At 35.6% G+C, this 13,678-nt stretch overlaps 1 protein-coding gene across 1 annotated transcript in view; it reads right to left on the bottom strand.

Annotated features, from left to right (window-relative positions):
• Window positions 1-2,383: 2,383 nt before the first annotated feature.
• The window catches only part of LOC120633962, a 33,038-nt gene continuing 21,743 nt past the window's right edge, over window positions 2,384-13,678 (bottom strand). The window contains exons 5-15 of the mRNA XM_039904398.1: window positions 12,274-12,666; window positions 10,965-11,251; window positions 9,898-10,211; window positions 9,173-9,204; window positions 8,471-8,566; window positions 7,432-7,567; window positions 6,265-6,493; window positions 5,563-5,719; window positions 4,713-5,102; window positions 3,444-3,730; window positions 2,384-2,891 (exon numbers count right to left, since the gene is read on the bottom strand). Of these exons, the coding sequence (XP_039760332.1) occupies window positions 2,615-2,891; window positions 3,444-3,730; window positions 4,713-5,102; window positions 5,563-5,719; window positions 6,265-6,493; window positions 7,432-7,567; window positions 8,471-8,566; window positions 9,173-9,204; window positions 9,898-10,211; window positions 10,965-11,251; window positions 12,274-12,666 (2,598 nt within the window). The 3' untranslated portion in view covers window positions 2,384-2,614. The remainder of the gene's footprint in view (window positions 2,892-3,443; window positions 3,731-4,712; window positions 5,103-5,562; window positions 5,720-6,264; window positions 6,494-7,431; window positions 7,568-8,470; window positions 8,567-9,172; window positions 9,205-9,897; window positions 10,212-10,964; window positions 11,252-12,273; window positions 12,667-13,678) is intronic.

Here is a 13,678-nt window from a genome sequence, read left to right on the forward strand (position 1 = left end):
CTGAAATTCTTAGATCGCAAATTGTAATAAGTTTTTTGCATCTCCACTACATAGGTTGGGGAAAAAGTATTTTCGCATTAAACTTGTAAAAAAATTAGTATGAACTTGTAATAAAATCTCTTTAGCTATACTAACTATTGTCTATTTGTGTCTTGGTTTTAGTATCATTAAAATTTTAAATTTTAAAGAAGGTAAATTCAAATTAGGAAAATGTGTGATTTTTATTTGTTTTTCGTACTGTGAAGATAAGTAAATCTAAAGAAGAAATTCGATACATTTTAAAATTTTACTACAAAAAAGGTAAACATGCAACGCAAGCCGCGAAAAAAATTTGCGATGTTTATGGACCTGGTGCAGCGTCTGTTGTTATTTATTTATTTATTTATTTAAGAGCACTAACAACATGCATATTACACGTTTTTTAAACATAGCACACGCACAAAAACATGGACTCATATGCACGTCAATGACAAGTGCACATAGCATTGACAAAGCGTCATGTAAACTTAATTTGCAAAAAAATTTACACAAAATTTAACTCACCGATAAGTGTTCGGTGAGTTTTTTTTTAAAAGCTGTGGGTGAGTCATGGAAGATATCGATGCCAGGTATCTTTTTAGAAAACTCGTTGTATTTCGCACAAATAGTTTTCGAGCGTGTCTGTAGTTTTCACGTGATGCCCGGACAGACAGACAAAAATTAAATAAAAATCTGTTTTGGACTCAGTATCGATTATAAAGCATCCCCCGGTCAATTTTTCAAAATATAAAATGTACAGAAATCTCCCAGTTACAGTTTTATTATAAGTATAGATTTAATAATAAAATATTTTTCAAACACTAAGAATTTCACTACTTTAACAAAGACAACCTTAAATTATTAACCTTTTATGTATGTATCATGAAGAGGTTAAAAAAATAAGCTAAGCAAGGAAATTTTTATCACCCGATTACGTCCACTACAAGGGATTAAATTAAATTGCTAAAGGGCAACAGAAGATAAACATTTTTTCCTTTCCCTGTGAAGGAAATGTTTCTTGCCCATGGTGCCATGCTATGCAGCATATAATTGGCATGTCAATTCTGGTATTCCACTTTTGCAGTTAGTAATAAGGTTTTAATGCTTACAGATTTCAATTTGAAAAATTGTGAAGAGGATTGTCCTTGTTGCGGTAAAAAGGATTATACAAAAATACCAAAAAGGGAAGATAGTCATGAATTTACAATATATAATGATACGGCACCTACAGAAGACCGCCGTGATCGTTTGAAACTATCGTTACCTACTTCTACACATGAGCTAATACATACAAAAGCAATAACTTTTGATCGCAATAATTACGGATGTAGAAGGCCAAAAACTTGGGCAACGACAGCGCAAGGAGAAACCAGAGACTTTTATAGAATTCTAAACGGCGTTTAGATAGGCAATTATTGTTTTGATTTGAGTCCGAATTCAAGATTTTGTATAAAACTAAAAAGACTTGTTTTATTCATCACTTGTCTTAGTTCCCATAAAACAAACTACGCTTATTTTGGGGCTAGATGTGTGTATTGTTGTAATATATTTATTTAATTACTTTTGATTAAAGTTCTTTTAGTATACTAGTTTATTAACAAAACAGTCAATGACAAATAATTTCAAGAATATAAAATAAATCTATTATAAACAAAAACATGTCGGGACCAGTTCCTTGCGGGCGGGAATAAGTAACGAAGGAACTTTCATTCAGTAATTTTACTTTTTACTTTATATTTCTTTTTAAATTCCAATTACTTCAAATAATTTTGACTTTTTTTTCTTATTAATAATAAATACTTTTGAAAAAATATGCATCGATTTGAGTTAATAAAATAAATGTTAATGATTATTCTTGATTTGTATTTTTTTATAAGTTTGTTTATATTTGTCAGTGGTAAAACTTATCTAAATTTATAAAGCTCCCATTAGCATTCGTCTCACCACTATTATCATCATTAACCCATGAACGGAACACACGGGACTCGTCTCAGAAAGAGAAGGGCTTAGGCCGTATTCCACCACGCTGGCCCACACCTCACACGCCCTTGAGAACATAAAGGAGAATTCTCAGACGTGCAGGTTCCTCACGATGTTTTCCTTCACCGTTAAAGCAAATAATATTTAAATTTCCAAAATTCAAAACGCAAATAACTCCAAAAGCTAGAGGCGCGAAGCCTTACCCACGAGGCTATCAATGGTGACTGCGCTCACCACCACCAGGCGATAATACCTGTACCTACAATACTTCACAAATCTAGTAAATTCAACAACATTTTGTTATATCCTGTAGGGGTCAGGGCAAGTGAAAACACAGGATTTCTTGACTGTTTTGGCTGGCGGGACGTATGTAGCGGTTGGCGAAATTTAAAACGATGCGGCTGCGGTCGGTTGCAGTGAACGTCTCAAATTTGAACCGCTGCGGTTGTCCGAATGACGGTGTCCACCCCCGCCACCTACGTTCCGCTTTTAGCACATTATTTAATTTAAAAACCATAGACAAACATTTATTAATAATTATTTATAATTTAGTAATTAATAATTAACTAGAGGGCTGTTTGCGTCGCTAACATATCCTTTGACAAACATAGTTGCTTTAGTATGTATATTTTTTGATACCGTTGATTAAACAATCATTGGCGTAAATTTTTTGATTCCCTTCAAAATACGCTTCGATCTCTATTAAAGTTTTGTTTTCGGTTTCAGGCAAAAATAAATATAAATAGATTGTACCAATAAAGCCTATAATAGCGTACAGTAAAAATGTTCCGTAAAGGTGTAAGCTTGCTTCTAGGTTGTAGCTGGTTTTTGTGGCTAAGAAGAAAATAATGTAAGCCATAGCGGCGGCTACGCTAGTCGCCATGCCTCGGCTCCTGAAAATAAAGAAAACAGTAGGTCAAACCAGAAGTTAATTTTTCTATGGATATATAAATATTATTAGCAATTTATTGAATGATTTGGCATTATGCTTGCATCTTTTTTTTTAAAGAAGTGTTTATATGCTCTTTATACATGAAGAATAAAATTCTTCCCGCAATTATTTAAAAAGAAGCGAAAACTTTTGAACTTTTAAAAATCTCTCTGGCGCAGCGGTGAGCACTGTGTTCCTGTCGAGGTCCCGGGTTCATCCCACGCGGGGGCTCTTAAGGAATTTATAAATTTCCCTCAGCAGTGTCTATTTACTATCTCACCGACAAAGACGTGTCGCCATAAGATTTAGCGTTCCGGTACGATGACGCGTAAAAACCCAACCAGGGTGCTACACTCCAAACAGGTTAGCCCGCTACTACCTCAGAATACATAAATATTTACCATTGGTTGAGATTTTAATCAAGGGCTGGTCGAGGCATTAAAAAACCGTTGAAGAGTAGTACTATCGTTTATGCGATCAGTTGTTGAGTATTTTAATTTTTTTTATTACTTACCTAAACGGAAAAACTTCCGAAAGCAGCACCCAAGGTATACCCATACATGTAAACGAGACAAGCAGCGTAAACAGAACGACAGGTAAAAGCTCATTCTGTTCTGGAAACGTGCTCTGTTTATATGAAGACACGTTGAAAGGTAAGTAAACTCCTGCGTATATGCTTAGAGCAAGAGTGCTACACGCTGTCGCGAACAATGATGTTAGGACAAGTTTTCTTTTGCCTATAAGTTTGACTACAGCAGCTGTGACGAAACTCATGATTATGGAGACAATACCGACAGTTACCTGAAAAAAAAACGTCTTTATAATTTAGGGAATGTTGTAGTTAGTCGGTGTTGATGCAAGTTGTTCGTAAATTCAAACTCCATTTATTTCAAGAAGGCTTATAAGAGATTTTAAAACGACAAGTCTGTAATTGCAGTGGATCTTCCACCGGTTCGGAAGGCAGATTCTACCATTAAACTCAGCATTTGCTCTTTTTTGTCACAGACAATTTTAATATCCATTTTTCTATCAAGCGTATTTATGTATTACTAGTTTTTTTTTATTTTTTATTTTAATTACTTCGTCTGCGTGGGCTTTAGAATGTATTAGGTCTATTGGTCTTCGCTCGTTAAATACAATTTTCCCTCGGGAACTACTTAAAGAATCGGGATAAAAGGCAGCCTATCTTCTTTTCTATAGCCAAGGCTACATGCATTTATCATTCGCCTCGCCAAATTTCATTCATATCCGTTCAGCCGTTTTCGCGTGATTGAGTAACAAACATCCACACTTTCACATTTATATTATTGGTAGGATAACCACTAGCTGGCACAATCAGAAATTTGTTGAAAAGTCTTGTCTTAAAGCCAAAAATTTTTAGACTTTTTACTTTGAGGTTAGGAGACGACGAAGTTTAATTTCTCTTACATTCCAAGTAACTTGAATAGAGACTACCAATATGTTTGGGTATACGTGCGTTTAGTACTAGTAGAGCTTTTTGTGGCAGAGCTCGCCCGGAGGAGTAATACCGCTTATATCTGCCAAGCTACATTGCTTTACAGGCACCTTCGGCTTAACACCTACGCCTTAGGTTGCTGAACACAGGGACTTTATATTTGTTTGTAGGGAGTTGTCGTTGTATGCCCTGTGAAGTGTTACTCCGTCTATTGGCGGTTTGCTTGGTTCTTCAATTATAAATATTCAAAAAAGGTAACATTTTCGGTTTAAGTGGGAAATAGCATTTAGGTGGAGAGTAAATATGCAAGAAAGAGGATCTACTCACCACAATAGTTTTGGGATCAAATTTCATGCCTAAAGCTTTGCATAAATTCACCATGTTAGGCTTTAGCGGCGTTAAACCACTCATAGTATGGAAGAAGAAATACGCAATGACAAGTCCAAATGGTCGCAAGGTCTCTTTGACGAAGAAGACATACTTATATTTTAGATACTGCCTTATGAAAATATTGAGATTGGAATGTTCACACTGTTTTTGCTCTCCCCCTTTTCTTGTACAAATAACACATTCTGTAAAAGCATCATGGTATTCTACAAGTTCCTTGAATTCATCTTGGACGTTTTCTGGTTGGGCCCAACCTCGGAGTCTGCATAGGGAAATTAATGCTTCTTTTGGACGACTTTTTGAAATCAACCATGTTGGTGTTTCGGGAACCTGCGTAAATTTACACGAATTGAAGAATAATAACGTAATGCTTCGTAAATTTTCTTAAACATATAATGTAGATGATGTAAGGCTGTACAGGGAAAGTTCTTTCACTCGCTATATGTCAACTATTTCGCTTAAATACTTTTACTAAGCGATTAAGTATTAGTCATTTCAGCCTGCAGACGTCCACAGCTAAACATAGGCCTTTTCTTAAAAGCTCCACCACATCCAGTCTTCTGCTTTCCTCATCCACCCAACCCCTGACGTCTCTGTATGCAATCGTGCAGGCGACTCAAAACACGCATGCTTGATTGTTCGTGGTCAGCACTCTAGTTCTTTCCCGGTCCGGACTATGGAATACGTTGTATGAATAAATAAAAAGAATAAATAAATTACGGATCCGAGCAGGGAATCGTAGCCAGCAGATTTTGATCCGTATTCAACGAGGTAGAAAGGTTATACTTACAAATAACATCAGGGCCATCGTGGCAAGAGGTACGGCTATCGACACAAGTGCTGCTTGTCGCCATGACATAATAGTCCCGAGCAGGTAAGAGAAAAAGACGCCCAGCGATGCAAAACTGTATATCAGCGTAGTAAGAAGACCTCGTATTGAAGAATCACTGAAAAGAAAAAGTTTATAAAAGCAGAGCTTTAATTCAATGAAGTTTGAATTGATTCCAGCAATAGTGTCAAAAGTTGGTTGCGTCACCGGAAAGTATATTCTATGTACATTTTAATTTTAGCCTTAAATAAAGTTATCCTCATCATATCCACCCATTAGCAGCACTCTACAGGGCACAGGTCTCCTTCCACAATGAGAAGGTGTTAAGGCCGTAGTCCAGCACGCTAGCCCAGTGCAGATTAGTGGACTCTCAGAAATTACCATCAAGAATCTATAAAAGTCCACTATTGGTCTAAAAGCGTCTCTCAATGGGAGAGTTTGTGCATAATCACCAACCTCGGCAGATGGGTTGGTGATCACAGTTGTAGTAGCACAGAGGACGTTGCTATGCTACTACAACTGTGGAGCTGGAGCCTCATACGACACCTGCGGGAAACGGAATTCTAAGTTCTTCAGTGTTTAACTGATCAATTAAAATGTCAGTTAATTGATCAGTTAAACACTGCACTGGATCTATGCAAGGAAAGGACGTAGGGACTTTACCTGATTTCTCCAATATATGTACAAGTTGGGGTCTCCATAACACCTGTACCCAAACCCAGAAGTGCGTTGCCAAGGAATAAGGAAGGAACGTCCCAAGCGAAGTACAAGATAATCCACGCCATCAAGTGCGGTATGTTGACTAGGAATAGGGCCTTTTTTCTTCCAAAGTAGTCGACTATAGTACCAGAGAAGATACTGCCAAGTGGCTGGCATAGAAACGCCAAGCTACCTGAAAATTGGACGGTTAAATATATTATCATCACTACACTAACAATCATTATTAACCATTACCGATCAAGTTAATTGCATAAAACGCGCATTACTCCGAAAAGGTTAAGGTGGGCGACATCTTTAATTCCACATCACTAAAATGTTCATCGATTTCCAATTGCCTGGCTACGCAAATTTTAATTTTGCAGGAAAGTTGAATTTAAACAACTTAATCCTTTTTCAACAGAAATATTAAAAGAGGAGGTACTCAATTCAGTTGTATTTTTTTAATGTTTGTTTCACAGAACTATATAGAAATTTGAATAATTTTTAATGCAACAAAAACACCATTTGAATACCACGGTAGAAAGTGTAATACAAACTAAAAAGAAATAAATATTTATGTATTTTCTGTAGCATTTTAAGGCTGTTTTTTAAACGATCATCTCATCCACACACGGCAAAGGCCCCTTTGTATCCCATCGAGGTTACGCTTAATATCGTCAATAAAACTTTTTTCTTATAATTACTATTTGTGGGAATACTTAGTATATATCTCACAATAGAACAACTACTTAATCTTAACTTTAAATATTATGTTGTACAAACATGTAACAATAGGATATTTTCTGATATTATCTCTTAGCTCGGTAGGTGTATAAATAAACTTTAACCACTTAACTATGCCACAAGGAAATACGTGTAAAGGCTATTTTTTGCATGCTACCGGCAAAAAAATATTATTATGATGATAACCCCTTTCAGGTTAGCTTTTTACCATCTTAGACTGCACCAACAACAAATGGTTGATATTCTAACAGAAAAAACTCACAGAAATTTGAAACAATTTTGAATTTGATATAGAATTTAGAAATAGAGGCCAGGGCAAATAACCTATCGCTGCATATCGGTCCGGTGCTTAATAAATGTAAATAAATAAAGAAATGGAACGCTTACCGAACCACGAGGCCTGTGATTGGTTCATGGAGAGTCCATCTTTTGCGTCAAGAACATCGGGAATTACCATAGTGACGATGCTGGTAGACATTCCGATTCCAATTAGCAGAACATTTAGCGGGAGACACGCTAGAGCCTGAAAAGGATGATAAATTAATTCAATCCCCTTGCGTTGATACATTGGCAGCCAGAAGGTAAGTAATTAGGACGAAAAAATAAAAAGGACGACATCTCACAATACATTATACCTTTTTTTTTACAATTGTCATAAAACCACTGTTAATGATGACACATGAGGGTAGCCTCATTTGTCTATATCATTCACTGGATCGATACTAGGGATAGATTACATACCCATTAGTAAAGGGTAGGAGTAAGTAGGACGAAAACTTCCTGGCACAGTTGTGAACGCGGTCTTATAATTAGAAGATCCCGGGTTCGCCCCAGGTGTGTATAGGTAAGTGTATTACCGATGTTACGTTCTCCAGCCGCTTCGGGAATTTATGATATTCTCAGATCCTTCCAGACAAGACCCGATACAATTCAGAAAATAAAAATGTCTTGTTACTGACAAAAACGTTCCGCCAAATGATTTAGTGTTCAAATGCGATGCCGCGTTTAAACCGACCCATATCAGGTTAGCCTGTTTCAATCTTAAAATGTTTTATCACTTAAGCTCAGGTGAGAGTAGTAAAAGTAGTAATGGTACGAATTTAAATAACAAGGCGGTGTGATTCGGAAGAATCAAATGACTAGTACTCTGTGTTTAAAAAAAAGTGTTTATCTCTCATTTTAATAACATATAGCTAAACTGTCGGAAATTTCATTGATACTTATAACATAGATGATATGTGTTTAAATATTCCGTAACTTTTACGGACGTTAAATACGTTCTGAAATCGTAGGTGAGCTCTTATTTTTAAGGTGAACTTATAGACGTATGAAAGCCTCTGATATACCTTTCAACAAATATTTGGAACGTTAGCAGGAACTCAGGTATTTTCCATTTCACCCCTATTAAAAAATAGATAGTACATACCTGTGACAGCACCACCCTGGATCTGCTTATGTTTTCTCCAGGTCCTACTGATGTTTTACTCCACCAAAGCCACCTCATTTTTCTTTCTTTAACTTTCTACGACGAAATTGGCTTCGTTGAATTTTATAGCTCTCTGGTAATTACCGAATTTAATCATTCAAACCCATTGCTATTTTTTATTCCAACTATTCAAATTCTTATACGTATTTCCAGCAGCAGTATCGCGGGGTTCAAACAAATCTACTGTAAGTTATAAAATAGATTGCTCATTTTTAAAAGTACCGCTGTGGCTTCTTCGTTGATATAACGCAAATAAATCTATGCGATTAAGACCGATGTAAGGTGTTATTTTAATCTTCTTGAGACTTCTTGTCCATTCAATTGCAAAACGTTAACTGAGTCACTTATATTTTGACGCAGGCTGGATAATTATCACAAAGGAAACAAACACGGTTTAATTTGATCGGATCTCGAATTAAATATATTATTCAACTACTTTATTGTTTCCTCGAAAATCTTTAAAGTTTTTTTATTACATTCATTAGCACTACAAGTTAGCCCTTGACAATAACACTGCGGATTATTATTTTACTTTTTAGTCTTTACAAAATATCAAACTGAGAACCTTTTCTTCTTTCAAGATGTTTAAAAAAAAAAACCATAACTTAAAACTTCTTTATTGAATAAAACTTATTATCTAACGTTATCATTTAAATTTCCATGGTAGGTATCTCCTTAAACAATTTTGTGCGAAATACCATTTATACAGATTTTTTGTGCTATTTATTATTTCAATAACTTGGCCAATTTTCATATTTTTCAGTAGGTTTATTAAGTACCTATATGTTTATATGTTACATATTTATATAGTATTTTAAAAGATCTACCTATTATTATATCGAATTTAATAATAAAGCTATGAAAATTACATCAATTTCTTCATGGTTTTCGTATACATACTCAATATGAGTTTTTTAAAGTAAGACCATTCTTTCACATGCCTCTATTATTTTTTTATCGTTTTTATTTGGGTAGTACAAATCATAAGTGTAGTACTGGGGGCCTTAAAAGTTGAAATGGCGATTCCGCATTGGAAGACGCACCGTTGGTAGTGAAATCTACAAACTGGACTAACAATAAATAATCGCTAAATACAAGCACAAGTCGATATGCGGTTACGTCAATCCATTACTCCGTTGCTGCGTGAAAGAATGTTACATACGAACACATACACTTCTGCATTTATAGATAATATTAGTATGATACGTGTAAATAAATGCTCTAAAATTAATTTTACTTAAGTACTGAGTAACAAAACGAAGGCATCAAAAACTTCCGAATACCAAAACTATTTAACAATAACAAAGCCTTCATTTTTGTCTGTTAATCGGGAATTTTATCAGACAAATATAATAACTAAATTCAACTACAATTTGCTAGCATAGGACTATCAACATCGTTGTTTTTGCCCTTTTTATTTTTGAATGCGTTGATGAAGAAATCATCGGCGAATATTTTTTGATTACCCTTATAATATTCTTCAATTTCAACTAAACTCCTACGTTCGGTTTCTGGCAAGAAGAAATATAAATAGACTGTACCAATAAAACCTATTATAGAGTAAAGTAAGAATGTTCCGTGAATGTGGAAGCTAGCTTCTAGGTTGTAGTTAGTTTTCGTAGCTAAAAAGAAAATTACGTAGCTAAGAGCGGCGGCTAAACCAGTCGCCATACCTCGGCTCCTGAAAAACAAACAAGCAATTAGTTAGGATTTAAAAGTTATTGTAATTTTTTTAGATTATATAGTGCAGTTTGGTGAGAGCATATCAGAATACAGTTTTTACCACCCCTCCTCTTCTCACGTACTACTGTTAATAGGTGACTGAGGGAATATGACGGAGAACGGGTAGCGTCCTCTGTGCTAAAACTAACATCTACTGCGATCCCCAACCCGTCAGCCCAGCGTGGTGAATATAGCCAAAACCCTCCCGTTCGGAGACACCTTTAGACTAGCAGTGGAGTGTTATAGACTTTAGATTATGACATGAGAGTAAAGACGAGAAGGTACAAGTTAACTCTCAGCTGAGTTTTCAAGAAAACTCCACGAATTTGCTTCTTTTACATTTGAATAAAAGCAAGAAAATCATGGACAGTGCGAAATAATCTTCAATAAAAGTTAGAACACAAATTATCTTAACAATTCAATTTCGATACCGGCTTATTGAAAAAGTATGTTAAAGTACGCAGTATGACTACCAGGTAGAGTTTAAAATTTAAAGGCATTACTTTTTGACCAAGAAATTCCTAACACAACAGTCCAGAGTTAGAAAGTTGTTGTTCTCCACCAGAGTTGTCTCTAAGAACACGTTATTCTGTCGGTCTCTCTCGCGATAATAATAGCCAGGAAAAAAGGTCTTTGCGTTGTGCCCTATTTAAAAGCTAAGGTGGTGATGATATTTTAGAAAAGGTTTGTTTAAAAAAGAAACTAAAATTACCTGAACGGAAAAACTTCCGAAAGCAACACCCAAGGTATACCCGCACTTGTAAATGAGACTAGCAGCATAAACAGCACAACGGGTAGTAACTCCTTTTGTTCTGGAAACGTGCTTTGTTCGTACGAAAGCACGTTGAAAGGTAAGTTAACTCCTGCGTATATGCTTATAGCAAGACTGCAACACGCCGTGGCAAATAATGATGACACGACTAGTTTTCTTTTGCCTATTAATGTGACTACAGCAGCTGAGATGAGGTTCATTAAAATGTAGACTAGACCGACTGTTACCTGGAAGAAAGAAAAATGGTTTGAATATTGAAATAGCTGTTGGGAAGTCAAACATTTATGTTTGCTTTTGGCGTCAGAATAAATTTGCTTTACTTCTAGGTATGTTCAAAACATGTGAATGATTTGGACGAAGACGGAATTGCTTTACAAAACAAAACAAGAAGTGTTTGTTATTGGATTATAGTTAATGGATGTGATAAGTTTACTTTCAAATTAGGAGAGTCAGTAACCTATATATATATGCATCAAGGCATGCTGAATATTAGATCGGATCATTGGCGATCTATGCTCTGAGTGCCCGAATCCCATTTTGAAGTACTGCCTTGACGTGTATAGTGACAGAAAAAAAAACTGTCATATTATGATTTTTCAAATTGAATTTAATATTCATTAATCTGTGTTTTAATTTCAAATATTATTGTATTTTATTTTATTTACATCTTTACAGAAGTATTTGACTTGTATTTAATGGGTTTTCCGTATTGCCTGAAATAGACGATTATTATTATTTATGCTCTACAATCTCTCCCTTCTGGGGAGAGAAGGCATTTGCCCAGTAAAGGGAAAGATGGAAGATAATAATTTTATAATTTATATACTACGTCAACGCACACATCGCCATCTAGCACCAAAGCAAGCGTAGCTTGTGTTATGGGTACCTAGATGACTGATGAATATTTTTATTAATAATAAGTATACATAAATACTCATAATATACATATAAACACCCAGACACTGAAAAACATTCATGCTCATCACACAAACATTTTACAGTTGTGGGAATCGATCCCACGGCCTTGGGTCGCTTTAAACTGCGCCAATCGGCCGTCCGCAAATGCCTTCAATAATGGAAACCATGAAAGTTTTTATAGGCATCCATGAGTTTGGTGCTCAACCAATTGGTTAGGTTAGGCTGTACATATATCCCAGGTTATAAATAGCATTCAGAAGTGAAATTCATGACATTTAAATTGCTAAGTTTAAGTTGCTAAGAGTTAAAAGTAAAAAAATTGACCACTTACCACTATCCCTTTCGGATCAAATTTCATGCCCAACGCTTTGCACATATTAACCATGTTAGGCCTGACCGGCAATAAACCACTCATTGTATGAAAAAAGAAATACGCCATGACCAGTCCAAAAGGTCTCAAAGTCTCTTTGACGAAGAAGACATACTTATATTTTAGGTACACCTTCTTGAAAATGCTATAGTTGGAATGGTCACACGGTTTCTCTTCGTGGTTTCTTTCGTTTGAGCAAATTACGCAATCTCTACAGTCATTGTGGTATTCTAAGAGTTGGTTAAATTCTTCTTGTACATCTTCTGGTTGAGCCCAGCCTCGGAGTCTGCATAGGGAATGTAACGCCTCTTTCTGACGACCTTTAGATATCAACCATATTGGAGTTTCGGGAACCTGAAAAACAAGTTGTGAATTTAAATAAAATAGTTATGGCTAGGTCAAAGCGATTTAACGTTGGCGATAAGGCCTCGATTTGGAAGGCACACCCGATATTTCCCGCGTGCCTTCGATAGTGTTAGTGCCTTCTAACCGAATTACGAAATAATACTAAAGGATGCAATAATTCCTAAGGAAGCACCCCAAATTAAAACTCACATCACTCGGAAAAGTTAGGGGTGGGTGCTGGGGATAGAACTCGGCCTTCACGAAAGGGAGGGAATCTCTAACTACTGGGCTTTAACTGCTGTATGATTACAAGACAAAAAAGTATACTTATAAGACCCTATGTATACTTTAGTATAGTTTTATTTTTATACTTTTAAATTTAGTTACAAAACTTCTGATTTAGATAAGTCTTTGTTAATCAATTGTAGGTAGGTACTTGGTTATCACGGCAAAGATCTAAAGTTCATTCGTGAATATTGATGGTAAAAAATGAGTTAAATTGACTTATAAATGTCGTCATATACATTGATAATAAATTTTGAACCATTTCGAAGCCCATTATTTATTATTCACATATAATGAATAATTAATAAAAAGGGCATCTAAACGTTCTTATTTGAATAAAAATCTCGTACGACAGTATAAATAATGAGGTCTGTTTAGACCTTAAAACCAGCAAGTAGTTGCTTGGCATCTTGTAACTTGCTAGTTTGAAGTTCAATCTGGGAATGGAATTTCGCTCGCGAACTTGTAAACAAATCACTTATAGATCGATAATATCTTTCTACGCAGCACCACCACACACAAAAAAAAAACTCCGACATTATCGTATAGTATTCTACTAGTCAAGCGCTTTCCTAAAATCCCCTTTTGGAGGTAGTTGTGAAAAAATATGTTTAATCCACCATTCTATGGCGGTGGCCGTTTTGAAGCGATTTTCATGAAACATAGCTAAGAATACTACTCCAGACTAGTACACCTTTCAAACGAAAGAAACAAAATGAAAATCGGTTCATCCGTT

This window comes from Pararge aegeria, chromosome 22 (assembly GCF_905163445.1).
Source record: "Pararge aegeria chromosome 22, ilParAegt1.1, whole genome shotgun sequence".
In the NCBI taxonomy this organism is placed as follows: Eukaryota; Metazoa; Arthropoda; class Insecta; order Lepidoptera; family Nymphalidae; genus Pararge; species Pararge aegeria.